The sequence below is a fragment of the Entelurus aequoreus genome, linkage group LG10, assembly GCF_033978785.1.
Source record: "Entelurus aequoreus isolate RoL-2023_Sb linkage group LG10, RoL_Eaeq_v1.1, whole genome shotgun sequence".
NCBI classification, from domain to species: domain Eukaryota; kingdom Metazoa; phylum Chordata; class Actinopteri; order Syngnathiformes; family Syngnathidae; genus Entelurus; species Entelurus aequoreus.
Window position 1 is genome coordinate 57,568,839 of NC_084740.1, and position 13,370 is coordinate 57,582,208.

The following is a 13,370-nucleotide window of genomic DNA, read 5'->3' on the forward strand; positions in this document are numbered from 1 at the left end:
AAGGTATATGTGTTTAAAAATCCTAAAATCATTTTTAAGGTTGTATTTTTTCTCTAAAATTGTCTTTCTGAAAGTTATAAGAAGCAAAGAAAACAAATTAATGAATTTATTCAAACAAGTGAAGACCAAGTCTTTAAAATATTTTCTTGGATTTTCAAATTCTATTTGAGTTTTGTCTCTCTTAGAATTAAAAATGTCGGGCAATGCGAGACCAGCTTGCTAGTAAATAAATACAATTTAAAAAATAGAGGCAGCTCACTGGTAAGTGCTGCTATTTGAGCTATTTTTAGAACAGGCCAGCGGGCTACTCATCTGGTCCTTACGGGCTACCTGGTGCCCGCGGGCACCGCGTTGGTGACCCCTGGTATAGAGTGTATTTCTTTAAAGTTAAGACTACCGTAATTTCCGGACTATAAGCCGCTACTTTTTCCCCTCGTTCTGGTCCCTGCGGCTTATACAGGGGTGCGGCTTATTTACGGCCTGTTCTTCTCCGACACCGACGAAGAGGATTTCGGTGGTTTTAGTACGCAGGAGGAAGACGATGACACAATGATTAAAGACTGACTTTTCATATACCGGTAGGCTGGTTATTTTGATAACGTACAGGCGAGCACTTTGTATTACTTTGCACCGTCGTATTATTTGTACTCTGCACGAATGCTGTTTGCCATGTCAAAGATGTGAAAGTTTGATTGAATGATTGAAAGATTTATTGTTAATAAATGGGACGCTTTGCGTTCCCAAACAGTCATCTCTGTCCCGACAATCCCCTCCGTGGTAGCAGGAACCCCTATATCGGGGGTCACCAACGCGGTGCCCACGGGCACCAGGTAGCCCGTAAGGACCAGATGAGTAGCCCGCTGGCCTGTTCTAAAAATAGCTCAAATAGCAGCACTTACCAGTGAGCTGCCTCTATTTTTTTAAATTGTATTTATTTACTAGCAAGCTGGTCTCGACATTTTTAATTCTAAGAGACAAAACTCAAATAGAATTTGAAAATCCAAGAAAATATTTGAAAGACTTGGTCTTCACTTGTTTGAATAAATTCATACATTTTTTTTCTTTGCTTTTTATAACTTTCAGAAAGACAATTTTAGAGAAAAAATACAACCTTAAAAATGATTTTAGGATTTTTAAACACATATACCTTTTTACCTTTTAAATTCCTTCCTCTTCTTTCCTGACAATTTAAATCAATGTTCAAGTAAATTTATATTTTTTATTGTAAAGAATAATAAATACATTTTAATTTAATTCTTCATTTTAGCTTCTGTTTTTTCGACGAAGAATATTTGTGAAATATTTCTTCAAACTTATTACGATTAGAATTCAAAAAAATTATTCTGGCAAATCTAGAAAATCTGTAGAATCAAATTTAAATCTTATTTCAAAGTCTTTTGAATTTCTTTTAAATTTTTCGTTCTGGAAAATGTAGAAGAAATATTAATTTGTCTTTGTTAGAAATATAGCTTGGTCCAATTTGTTATATATTCTAACAAAGTGTAAATTGGATTTTAACCTATTTAAAACATGTCATCAAAATTCTAAAATTAATCTTAATCAGGAAAAATTACTAATGATCTTCCATAAAATCTTTTTTAAATTTTTTCAAAAAGATTCGAATTAGCTCGTTTTTCTCTTCTTTTTTTCGGTTGAATTTTGAATTTTAAAGAGTCGAAATTGAAGATAAACTATGTTTCAAAATGTAATTGTCATTTTTTTTCGTGTTTTCTCCTCTTTTAAACCGTTCAATTAAGTGTAAATATCATTAATTATGAATAATAACACAGAGTTAAAGGTAAATTGAGCAAATTGGCTATTTCTGGCAATTTATTTAAGTGTGTATCAAACTGGTAGCCATTTGCATTAATCAGTACCCAAGAAGTAGCTCTTGGTTTCAAAAAGGTTGGTGACCCCTGCCCTATATACTACGGTAATTACACATCAAAACCCTGCGGCTTATAGTCGGGTGCGGCTTATATATGGAGCAATCTGTATTTTCCCCTAAATTTAGCTGGTGCGGCTTATAGTCAGGTGCGGCTTATAGTCCGGAAATTATGGTAGTTTAAAGTTACCTTCATTGAAAAGTACAGTGCTTTTCCTTCAAAAATAAGGACAGACCCCAAACTTTTGAACGGTAGTGTAAGTCTGCATAGCGAGAACCTTTTTTCCCCCCTTAAGCGCATGGAGAATAGGGGCCTGTGTGAAATGCTTCCCTCATCTTGACTAACAAGGAAGATTCTTCAACAGAACAAAAAAAAAAGGTTCACCGTGTTGTTGTGGATGCAAAAAATGGCGGCTACGCGGGCCTCTGCACTCTGCCCTCCCTCTCCCTGCGTTTCACGTCCTCCCTGTAGCAGTAGGAGCAGTAGTTGTCCGTTTCGGGCCTCCCGTAGAAGGAGCAGTTGTCCCTCTTGCAGCGGCGCTGCTGAAAGCAGAACAGAGGACTCCCGGAGCTCCGCCCTTTGGTTTTGTCTTGGTTGAGCCACGTGTGGGACGAGTTGTCCTCGTCCGCGAACTTCAGGCAGTCTTGAATGTCCCCGGCGTCGAAGCCGTTGGTGTAGGTGTGGGACTTGTGTTCGGCGGGCATGTTGTAGGGCAGGCTCTCCGGGGTGTTGGCGGTGCGCACGCCCGACAGGCGAGCCGGGCTGTAGCTCTGCGACGACAGCGTGCGGTTCTGCTGCGGGTAGGTGGCGCACGTTTTGAGGGTGCCCACCACGGGTTTGTAGGGGTCTTGGAAGATGGAGGGCGTGATGTTGACATCTTGTAGGTGGATGACGCTGAGCCTCTGGATGGGGGGGGTATGGCTGTAGTGGGCGGACACGGGGACTGGCCCGGGTCTCTTAGCACCAAAACTGGGGGAGGAGTAAGGCGCGGGGGCGGGGCGGGAGGATACGGGCGGGGTGAGCGGCGGGACCGGGAAAGAGACGTGAGGAATGGGACTGTTCCTGCCTTGCATCTTCAGCGCCGCCGGGGGCAGGGGGGTGTACGTGTGGTGGGCCGGGGCGGGGGAGTAGCTCTCCGGGGGGGAGCTGTCCGATCGCTCCCTCTGGAAGACGCTTTCGTGCTCGCTCTTCTTGGCCGCCGCCGCCTCACTCGGGGCGGCGGGCTTCTTCTCCGCCTCCTTCCTCTTCTGTTCCTGCTCCTGGCTGAAGCGCTCCTGGGCGTTGGTCAAGTAGTAGCTGATCATCTCCTCGTGGAATTGGTGGCGGTGGCTGGTGAGGAGGAGGCCGGCGAAGATGAACTTGCGCTCGCCCTGCATGGCGGCTCGCAGGATGTTGAGGCTCAGCTTGACGTCCGTGCTGTATTTCCAGTTTTCCAGGCTCTTGTCCCCCGAGACCCTTCCCGTGCTGTCCGTTCTGTCCGTAGGGGAGGAGCTAGAGGGCTTGTCTCTGTCTGTAGGGGAGGGGCTTGTGGCCTTCTCCGAGGAGGTGGAACTGGCCGAGTGTCCTGACTCGTCCTTGCTTCCTTTAGCCGCCTTTAAGTCCTTCTTCTTGGCTTTATCCGTGCCGTTCTCGCCACTGCGACCCGAGCCAGAGTTGGATTTGTTCATTTTGCCGTGCACGAGACCCCCCAGACCCCCCATGTTCTTCTTCAGCTTGATTCCCAGTGTTTTGCTAAAGCTACCCAGCTTGTTGGCTACAGAATCGGCCCTGTTCTTGTCTTTGTCTTTGCGCTGCTTTTCTTTCTCCTTGTCCTTGCTGGCCTTTCCGGTGTTGACGTTGGAGTTGCTGCCGACCGACTCGCGGTCAGAGTCCATGGACTCGGCCAGGGACCGCACGTCTTCGCCCGCGGACGCGGTCGGAGACTCGGGCTGAGCCAGGGGAGCCTGCATGAATCGTAATAATTCACAATTCATCTCGTCTGGAAAGTGTATTGAACGCTACAAAGAAGAACTTACCCTTGTTTCTGATGGAATTCGAATCCATGTTACATTCATGTAGTTGTGCAACAGGTTGAGTTTAGCCTCCAGAGATAAGATAAGACTGCAGAAGAAGATGGAGAAGGTGAAGTGCTAGTAGTCACGGAGCAACCCCAAAAATCATCAGATACTATTCGGAAATTGACCAACATTTCATAGTTTGAACCGCCATTAAGCATGAGTTCACAAAATACACTGCAAAAACTGAAATAGGGCTGCAACTAACAACTAATTTGATAATCGATTAATCTGTCGATTATTGCTTCGATTAATCGATTAATAATCGGATAAAAGAGACAAACTACATTTCTATCCTTTCCAGTATTTATTGAAAAAACCCAGCATACTGGCACCGTACTTATTTGGATTATTGTTTCTCAGCTGTTTGTACATGTTGCAGTTTATAAATAAAGGTTTATAAAAAAAATATATAAAAAAGTAGCCTCTGCACATGCGTATAGCATACAGTAGATCCAATGAATTGATGACTAAATTAATCGCCAACTATTTTTATTAGGGATGTCCGATAATGGCTTTTTGCCGATATCCGATATTCCGATATTGTCCAACTCTTTAATTACCGATACCGATATCAACCGATACCGATATCAACCGATATATGCAGTCGTGGAATTAACACATTATTATGCCTAATTTGGACAACCGGGTATGGTGAAGATAAGGTACTTTTTTTTTAAATTAGTAAAATAAGATAAATAAATTAAAAACATTTTCTTGAATAAAAAAGAAAGTACAACAATATAAAAACAGTTACATAGAAACTAGTAATGAATGAAAATTAGTAAAATTAACTGTTAAAGGTTAGTACTATTAGTGGAGCAGCAGCACGCACAATCATGTGTGCTTACGGACTGTATCCCTTGCAGACTGTATTGATATATATTGATATATAATGAGGAAGCACAGACTGTATCCTTTGCAGACTGTATTGATATATATTGATATATAATGTAGGAAGCAGAATATTAATAACAGAAAGAAACAACCCTTTTGTGTGAATGAGTGTAAATGGGGGAGGGAGGTTTTTTGGGTTGGTGCACTAATTGTAAGTGTATCTTGTGTTTTTTATGTTGATATAATTAAAAAAAAAAAAAAAAAAAACGATACAGATAATAAAAAAACCGATGCCAATAATTTCCGATATTACATTTTAACGCATATATCGGCCGATAATATCGGCAGGCCGATACTATCGGACATCTCTAATTTTTATAATAGATTTTAATCGATTAGTTGTTGCAGCCCTAATGTGTAACAAAATACACTGCCAAAACCACTGCCATGCTTAAAACTACAATATCAACTGTTGCAAAGCTGTGTCATCAACACTCACAAGTAGAGATGTCCGATAATATCGGCCTGCCGATATTATCGACCGATAAATGCTTTAAAATGTAATATCGGATATTATCGGTATCGTTTTTTTTATTATCGGTATGGTTTTTTTTGTTTTGTTTGTTTATTTTTTTATTCAATCAACATTAAAAACACAAGATACACTTACAATTAGTGCACCAAGCCAAAAAACCTCCCTCCCCCATTTACACTCATTCACACAAAAGGGTTGTTTCTTTCTGTTATTAATATTCTGCTTCCTACATTATATATCAATATATATCAATACAGTCTGCAAGGGATACAGTCCGTAAGCACACATGATTGTGCGTGCTGCTGGTCCAATAATAGTACTAACCTTTAACAGTTAATTTTACTCATTTTCATTAATTACTAGTTTCTATGTAACTGTTTTTATCTTGTTTTACTTTCTTTTTTATTCAAGAAAATGTTTTAAATTTATTTATTTAATTTAATTTTATTTATTTTTTTAAAAAGGACCTTATCTTCACCATACCTGGTTGTCCAAATTAGGCATAATAATGTGTTAATTCCACGACTGTATATATCGGTATCAGTTGATATCGGTATCGGTAATTAAGAGTTGGACAATATCGGAATATCAGATATCGACAAAAAGCCATTATCGGACATCCCTACTCCCAAGTATAAAACTACTTTTTTAAAAAGTAATCATTTCTTATTTGAAGCATGAAAAAAAAAATCCCGACTTTGACACAATTGTGTCTCCTAATTAAAACAGATGACAGCCAAATGGACTTTGCTGTTTTATTTTCAATGAAACAATAGAACATACGTACTCATATAGTAGTACAGTTGGCACAGTACAGTAAACGGACAGTTAATATTTAAACATTTGACATGATATTTCTAACAACTTTGAACAGAAACAGTTCATGCACATTCAGATAAATTCCTCAAAATTACAATTAAAAATTAAAGCTGCAAGCAGCGTTGGTCGGGCCCGCATATTTGGCAGGTGCTAGTTGCTGAAGGATGTCAATCTATGAAATGTAGGTCTAAGTGAGACCTACATAGAGGTTTTTGTTTCATGTCTCTAAGACGTTCCTACCGGAAGTTACAAGCAGTTTTGTCGGTGTTTTCCTCTGAGGAGCAGTTTTGTCTCTGTTTTATTCAAAATTGCGCTGAGTTTTGGGGTTCGTTTTTTTTATTAGATCGCAATTTCCACCAGTCCTGATGTGTGTGAAAAGTTTGGTGAGTTTTGAAGTATTTTAATTGGGTCAAATTACAGCTCAAAGAGGCAAAAATTAGTGTTTTTAGTACATTTTTGTCTTGAAGGGGAAATTGCCAACTTCCTGTTGGTTTTTGCCCGAATGTGTCAAATTATGAAATGTAGGTCTAAGTCAGACCTACATAGAGGTTTTTGTTTCATGTCTCTACGACCTTCCTAGTGGGAGTTACAGGCAGTTTGTTTTTGTTTTTTCCTAGGGGGCGCTAGAGCGCAATTTTGAGTTTTGGTTTTTTATTAGATGGCAATTTTTGCAGGTCCTAATGTGTGTGTCAAATCTGGTGAGTTTTGAAGCATGTTAAGTGGGTCAAATTAGAGTTTATTGTGGCGGCGGAATAATAATAATAATAATAATAAAACCTTACAAATTCAATAGGTCCTTTCGTCCCATTGCAAAAGGACTCCCTTTGGGATTCCTTTGACAATGGGCCGTGCGGGCCCTAAAAATTTGGCCAGGGGCCGGGCTGTATATATGCGTGCTATTTGACTGAAAGAGCACGCACTTGACGTGATGATGTCATGCTATCCATGGAAAAATGCATTTTTAGACAATATGATTTGCCTGAGCGGCTAGGAGACCCCGAGAGTAACAAGCGCTTGCCTTGTTGCCTTTCCATTAAGAACAATAAACTAGTTTTTAGTATAAGTTTGCTGGTTTCAAGAAATGTAATGCCGAGCGCATATCATTATGTCAAGATAATGGCTCTAGCATTTACTTAATTTAGAATATTTTTCAACATATTAAGCAAAAAGGTCTCTTTTTTTTTTTTCTACCAAGAAAAGTGCACTTGTTATTAGTGAGAATATACTTATTTTAAGCTATTTTTGGGTTAATTGAGGTTAGCTAATTTTACTTGTTTTGGAAAGTCTTGACAAGCCAAATTTTCTTGTTCTATTGGCAGATAATTTTGCTTAGTTCAAGGAAAATACCCGTCATTTTTGTATTTTTTTTTCTTGTGTTTGAACACTGACTTTTTGCAGTGTACTAGGTTCCATTGTGGCGCTGTGGAGGATGAACATAACCCCCTGCCTGTCAGGAATGTGGAACAGAAACCCCTTATAAAAACTCCTTCCTGAACTCATAGCGGGTGTTGCTGTTTCAGTGAAGCCGTCCACGGGGAACCCTCAGGATGACTGACGGCCCTCACAATCTGTTCTTTCCGTGCTCACGCTTTGAAGTGACTTGAGCCCGAGCTCATGTTCACATTTAAATGACGTTCTACCTTTCTGTGTTCTTCTTTGGTACGTACCAATGCTACTACCGTGGGTGAGACTTACTTGGCGAGCTTGGCGTTGTCGTTGTCGTCCCTGCCCCACTCCCAGTCCCTGCCGGGGTCCACGGCAAAATGGAGGGCCAGCAGCTTGTGCTCCGAGTCAGTGAGCGGAATAACAGCTGGAAGAAAGAACATTGTCCAAAGGTAAGATGTTTACGTCGACAAGAACAACAACTACGGGAGACCCTCGGACTTACTCCATGGATAAAAAAAGATGGAATTCATCCTAACATTTCAAGGACGACAAATTGAAGAATAATCTAAATGCCAACAAATAAAGAAGAAAATGGTAGAGATTAGAGATGTCGACGATATATGCGTTAAAATGTAATATCGGAAATTATCGGTATCGGTTTTTATTATTGGTATCGTTTTTTTTTTGGTTTTTGGTTTTTTTAAATTAAATCCACATAAAAAACACAAGATACACTTACAATTAGTGCACCAACCCAAAAAACCTCCCTCCCCCATTTACACTCATTCACACAAAAGGGTTTTTTCTTTCTGTTATTAATATTCTGCTTCCTACATTATATATCAATATATATCAATACAGTCTGCAAGGGATACAGTCCGTAAGCACACATGATTGTGCGTGCTGCTGCTCCACTAATAGTACTAACCTTTATTTTTTTTTATTTATTTTTTTTTAATAATGTCCTGCCCAGCTTCTCGGGCAAATCATATAGCACAGTGGTCCCCAACCACCGGGCACGTGGACCGATTGGTACCGGGCCGCAGCCACACAAGAAATTAAAAAAAAAAAAAAAAAAAAAAAAAAAAAAAAAATGTTATAAAATCAACATAAAAAACACAACATATATATTATATATCAATATAAATCAATACAGTCTGCAGGGATACAGTCCGTAAGCACACATGATTGTATTTCTTTATGACAAAAAAAAAAAATTAAATTTTTTTTTATTATCGGACATCCCTAGTAGAGATGACACTCGTATGTGCAACATTTTGAGAAAAAAACCACCATTACATATGTAGACCACAATGAAGTGTTTTACATTTAGAAAACAATAATAATATGACCCCTTCAATGCGCCTTATAATCTTTTGTATGAAAATAGACCTGAATAGACCCGCTCATCAGCAGTGCGCCTTATGGTCCAGAAAATACGGTAAACGCAAAGGTTTTGAGGCCGCTCTTGTACTGGATCCAGTGAGATGAACTGAATTGTTTACCAGGAAAGTGGAGCAGTTGAGGACAAGCATTTGAGGAAGTGAGTGCTTCTCTAACTGATGGAGGAGGTGGTGCAAGTTGATTTGCTATCATAATAAAGCACATTCAGACACGGCGGCGTGTAGCAAGAGGCCAGATGATTTCATTCCTCCTCCACTGATAGGATCGGTTTCTCACAGGCAGGAAGAGGACCTCAGCGCTAATCACTGGACACAGAACACAAAACAGACGCCCGCACCCTTGCTTCCGCACCAAAAAATCATCGGCTGCCCCCTCCCTGAAGGATTTACAAAACTCCCGTTGCCTCAACAGAGCAAAAAAACATCACCAAGGACAGCACACACCCTGACTTCCACCTGTTCCACCTGCTACCATGGGGCAGGAGCTACAGGTGCATCAGAGCCAGAACAAACAGGCTCAGAGACATCTTCTTTCCCACAGCTGTCACCATCCTGAACTCAAACTTATAATAAATTATTCACCCCTATACAATATCCTACCCCAATACCCTACTGTGCAATATTACCCTTCGAGTGCAATACGTCCGACACTGATTGTCATTACTTTATTACTCCAGTACTCTTGTTTTGTTCTGTATATTGTACAGTTTTTTGTATATTGTGCAGGATTGCTTATTGTTTTTATTGGATAGTAGTCTGTTTATTTCAATTAGGGATGTCCGATAATATCGGACTGCCGATATTAAATAAATGCTTTAAAATGTAATATCGGAAATTATCGGTATCGGTTTCAAAAAGTAAAATGTATGACTTTTCAAAACGCCGCTGTGTACACGGACGTAGGGAGAAGTACAGAGCGCCAATAAACCTTAAAGGCACTGCCTTTACGTGCCGGCCCAGTCACATAATATCTACGGCTTTTCACACACAAGAGTGAATGCAAGGCATACTTGGTCAACAGCCATACAGGTCACACTGAGGGTGACAGTATAAACAACTTTAACACTGTTACAAATATGCGCCACACTGTGAACCCACGCCAAACAAGAATGACAAAACACATTTCGGGAGAACATCCACACCGTAACACAACATAAACACAACAGAACAAATACACAGAACCCCTTGCAGCACTAACTCTTCAGGGACGCTACACTATACACCCCCCCGCTACCCTCTATAAACTCTACCACCTCTGTCCCAAATTCCAAGCTGCTGTTTTGAGGCATGTTAAAAAAAAAAAACGCACTTTGTGACTTCAATAATAAATATGGCAGTGCCATGTTGGCACTTTTTTTCCATAACTTGAGTTGATTTATTTTGGAGAACCTTGTTACATTGTTTAATGCATCCAGCGGGGCATCACAACAAAATTAGGCATAATAATGTGTTAATTCCACCACTGTATATATCGGAATCAGTAATTAAGAGTTGGACAATATCGGAATATCGGATATCGGCAAAAAAGCCATTATCGGACATCTCTACTTGTGATTTATTTTTATTCCATATTTGTTTCCACTACCGCGCCTTCAGTTGGAGTCCTTAAAGGCCTACTGAAAGCCACTACTAGCGACCACGCAGTCTGATAGTTTATATATCAATGATGAAATCTTAACATTGCAACACATGCCAATACGGCCGGGTTAACTTATAAAGTGACATTTTAAATTTCCCGGGGAACTCCCGGTTCAAAACGCCTTTGAGGATGACGTATGCGCGTGACGTCAATAGTTGAAACGGAAGTATTCGGACTCCATTGAATCCAATACCAAATAGCTGTTTTCATCTCATTCTGGATGTATTCTGGACATCTGTGTTGGTGAATCTGTTGCAATTATGTTCATTGCATTATGGAGAAAGAAGCTGAGCAAGCAAAGAAGAAAGTCGGTGCGAAGCGGAGTATTTTGCGAGGGAAGTCAGCAACACAACACAGTCGGTGTTTCATTGTTTACATTACCGAAAGATGCAGTCAAGATCGAAGAACTCGGACAACAGAGACTCTTACCAGGAGGACTTTGACTTCGTTAACAGACGCAGACGCGATACCGTGAGTACGCTTCCAAACATTTGATCGCTTGCTATAACTAGCTCGAGCTAGTAGCTAGTAGCTAGGAGCCAGGAGCTAGCATAACAAACACCTAGGTGTTTGTTATGCGGGATTAATTTGTGGCATATTAAATATAAGCCTGGTTGTGTTGTGGCTAATAGAGTATATATATGTCTTGTGTTTATTTACTGTTTTAGTCATTCCCAGCTGAATATCAGGTCCCATCCGCGCGCTTCCAAACATTTGATTGCTTGCCCGTACGTGCGTGTCACGTACGTAACTTTGGTTAAATATATAAGCTTTATGAACCTTGGGTTAGGTGAACGGTCCTTTGGGCTGAGTGAGTGTGTGTGTTGTGCAGGTGTTTGAATTGTATTGGCGGGTTATATATACGGGATCCCGTCCATATTACCCGCTCGAGCTATAACTAGCTCGAGCTAGTAGCTAGTAGCTAGGAGCTAGCATAACAAACACCTAGGTGTTTTTACGCGGGATTCATTTGTGGCATATTAAATATAAGCCTGGTTGTGTTGTGGCTAATAAGAGTATATATATGTCTTGTGTTTATTTACTGTTGTAGTCATTCCCAGCTGAATTTCAGGTCCCACCCGCGCGCTTCCAAACATTTGATCGCTTGCCCGTACGTGCGTGTCACCTACGTAACTTTGGTTAAATATATAAGCTTTATGAACCTTGGGTTAGGTGAACGGTCCTTTGGGCTGAGTGAGTGTGTGTGTTGTGCAGGTGTTTGAATTGTATTGGAGGGTTATATATACGGGATCCCGTCCATATTACCCGCTCGAGCTATAACTAGCTCGAGCTAGTAGCTAGTAGCTAGGAGCTAGCATAACAAACACCTAGGTGTTTTTATGTGGGATTAATTTGTGGCATATTAAATATAAGCCTGGTTGTGTTGTGGCTAATAGAGTATATATATGTCTTGTGTTTATTTACTGTTGTAGTCATTCCCAGCTGAATATCAGGTCCCATCCGCGCGCTTCCAAACATTTGATTGCTTGCCCGTACGTGCGTGTCACGTACGTAACTTTGGTTAAATATATAAGCTTTATGAACCTTGGGTTAGGTGAACGGTCCTTTGGGCTGAGTGAGTGTGTGTGTTGTGCAGGTGTTTGAATTGTATTGGCGGGTTATATATACGGGATCCCGTCCATATTACCCGCTCGAGCTATAACTAGCTCGAGCTAGTAGCTAGTAGCTAGGAGCTAGCATAACAAACACCTAGGTGTTTTTACGCGGGATTCATTTGTGGCATATTAAATATAAGCCTGGTTGTGTTGTGGCTAATAAGAGTATATATATGTCTTGTGTTTATTTACTGTTGTAGTCATTCCCAGCTGAATTTCAGGTCCCACCCGCGCGCTTCCAAACATTTGATCGCTTGCCCGTACGTGCGTGTCACCTACGTAACTTTGGTTAAATATATAAGCTTTATGAACCTTGGGTTAGGTGAACGGTCCTTTGGGCTGAGTGAGTGTGTGTGTTGTGCAGGTGTTTGAATTGTATTGGAGGGTTATATATACGGGATCCCGTCCATATTACCCGCTCGAGCTATAACTAGCTCGAGCTAGTAGCTAGTAGCTAGGAGCTAGCATAACAAACACCTAGGTGTTTTTATGTGGGATTAATTTGTGGCATATTAAATATAAGCCTGGTTGTGTTGTGGCTAATAGAGTATATATATGTCTTGTGTTTATTTACTGTTGTAGTCATTCCCAGCTGAATATCAGGTCCCATCCGCGCGCTTCCAAACATTTGATTGCTTGCCCGTACGTGCGTGTCACGTACGTAACTTTGGTTAAATATATAAGCTTTATGAACCTTAGGTTAGGTGAACGGTCCTTTGGGCTGAGTGAGTGTGTGTGTTGTGCAGGTGTTTGAATTGTATTGGCGGGTTATATATACGGGATCCCGTCCATATTACCCGCTCGAGCTATAACTAGCTCGAGCTAGTAGCTAGGAGCTAGCATAACAAACACCTAGGTGTTTTTATGTGGGATTAATTTGTGGCATATTAAATATAAGCCTGGTTGTGTTGTGGCTAATAGAGTATATATATGTCTTGTGTTTATTTACTGTTGTAGTCATTCCCAGCTGAATATCAGGTCCCATCCGCGCGCTTCCAAACATTTGATTGCTTGCCCGTACGTGCGTGTCACGTACGTAACTTTGGTTAAATATATAAGCTTTATGAATTGGGTTAGGTGAACGGTCCTTTGGGCTGAGTGAGTGTGTGTGTTGTGCAGGTGTTTGAATTGTATTGGCGGGTTATATATACGGGATCCCGTCCATATTACCCGCTCGAGCTATAACTAGCTTGAG

The 13,370-nt window shown here is 40.7% G+C and overlaps 1 protein-coding gene across 1 annotated transcript in view; it reads right to left on the reverse strand.

The window, feature by feature from the left end:
* Positions 1-1,904: 1,904 nt before the first annotated feature.
* Positions 1,905-13,370, reverse strand: part of otud7a (OTU deubiquitinase 7A) — a 123,891-nt gene continuing 112,425 nt past the window's right edge. The window contains exons 11-13 of the mRNA XM_062061281.1: positions 7,827-7,941; positions 3,902-3,986; positions 1,905-3,829 (exon numbers count right to left, since the gene is read on the reverse strand). Coding sequence (XP_061917265.1) covers positions 2,300-3,829; positions 3,902-3,986; positions 7,827-7,941 — 1,730 coding nt within the window. The 3' untranslated portion in view covers positions 1,905-2,299. The remainder of the gene's footprint in view (positions 3,830-3,901; positions 3,987-7,826; positions 7,942-13,370) is intronic.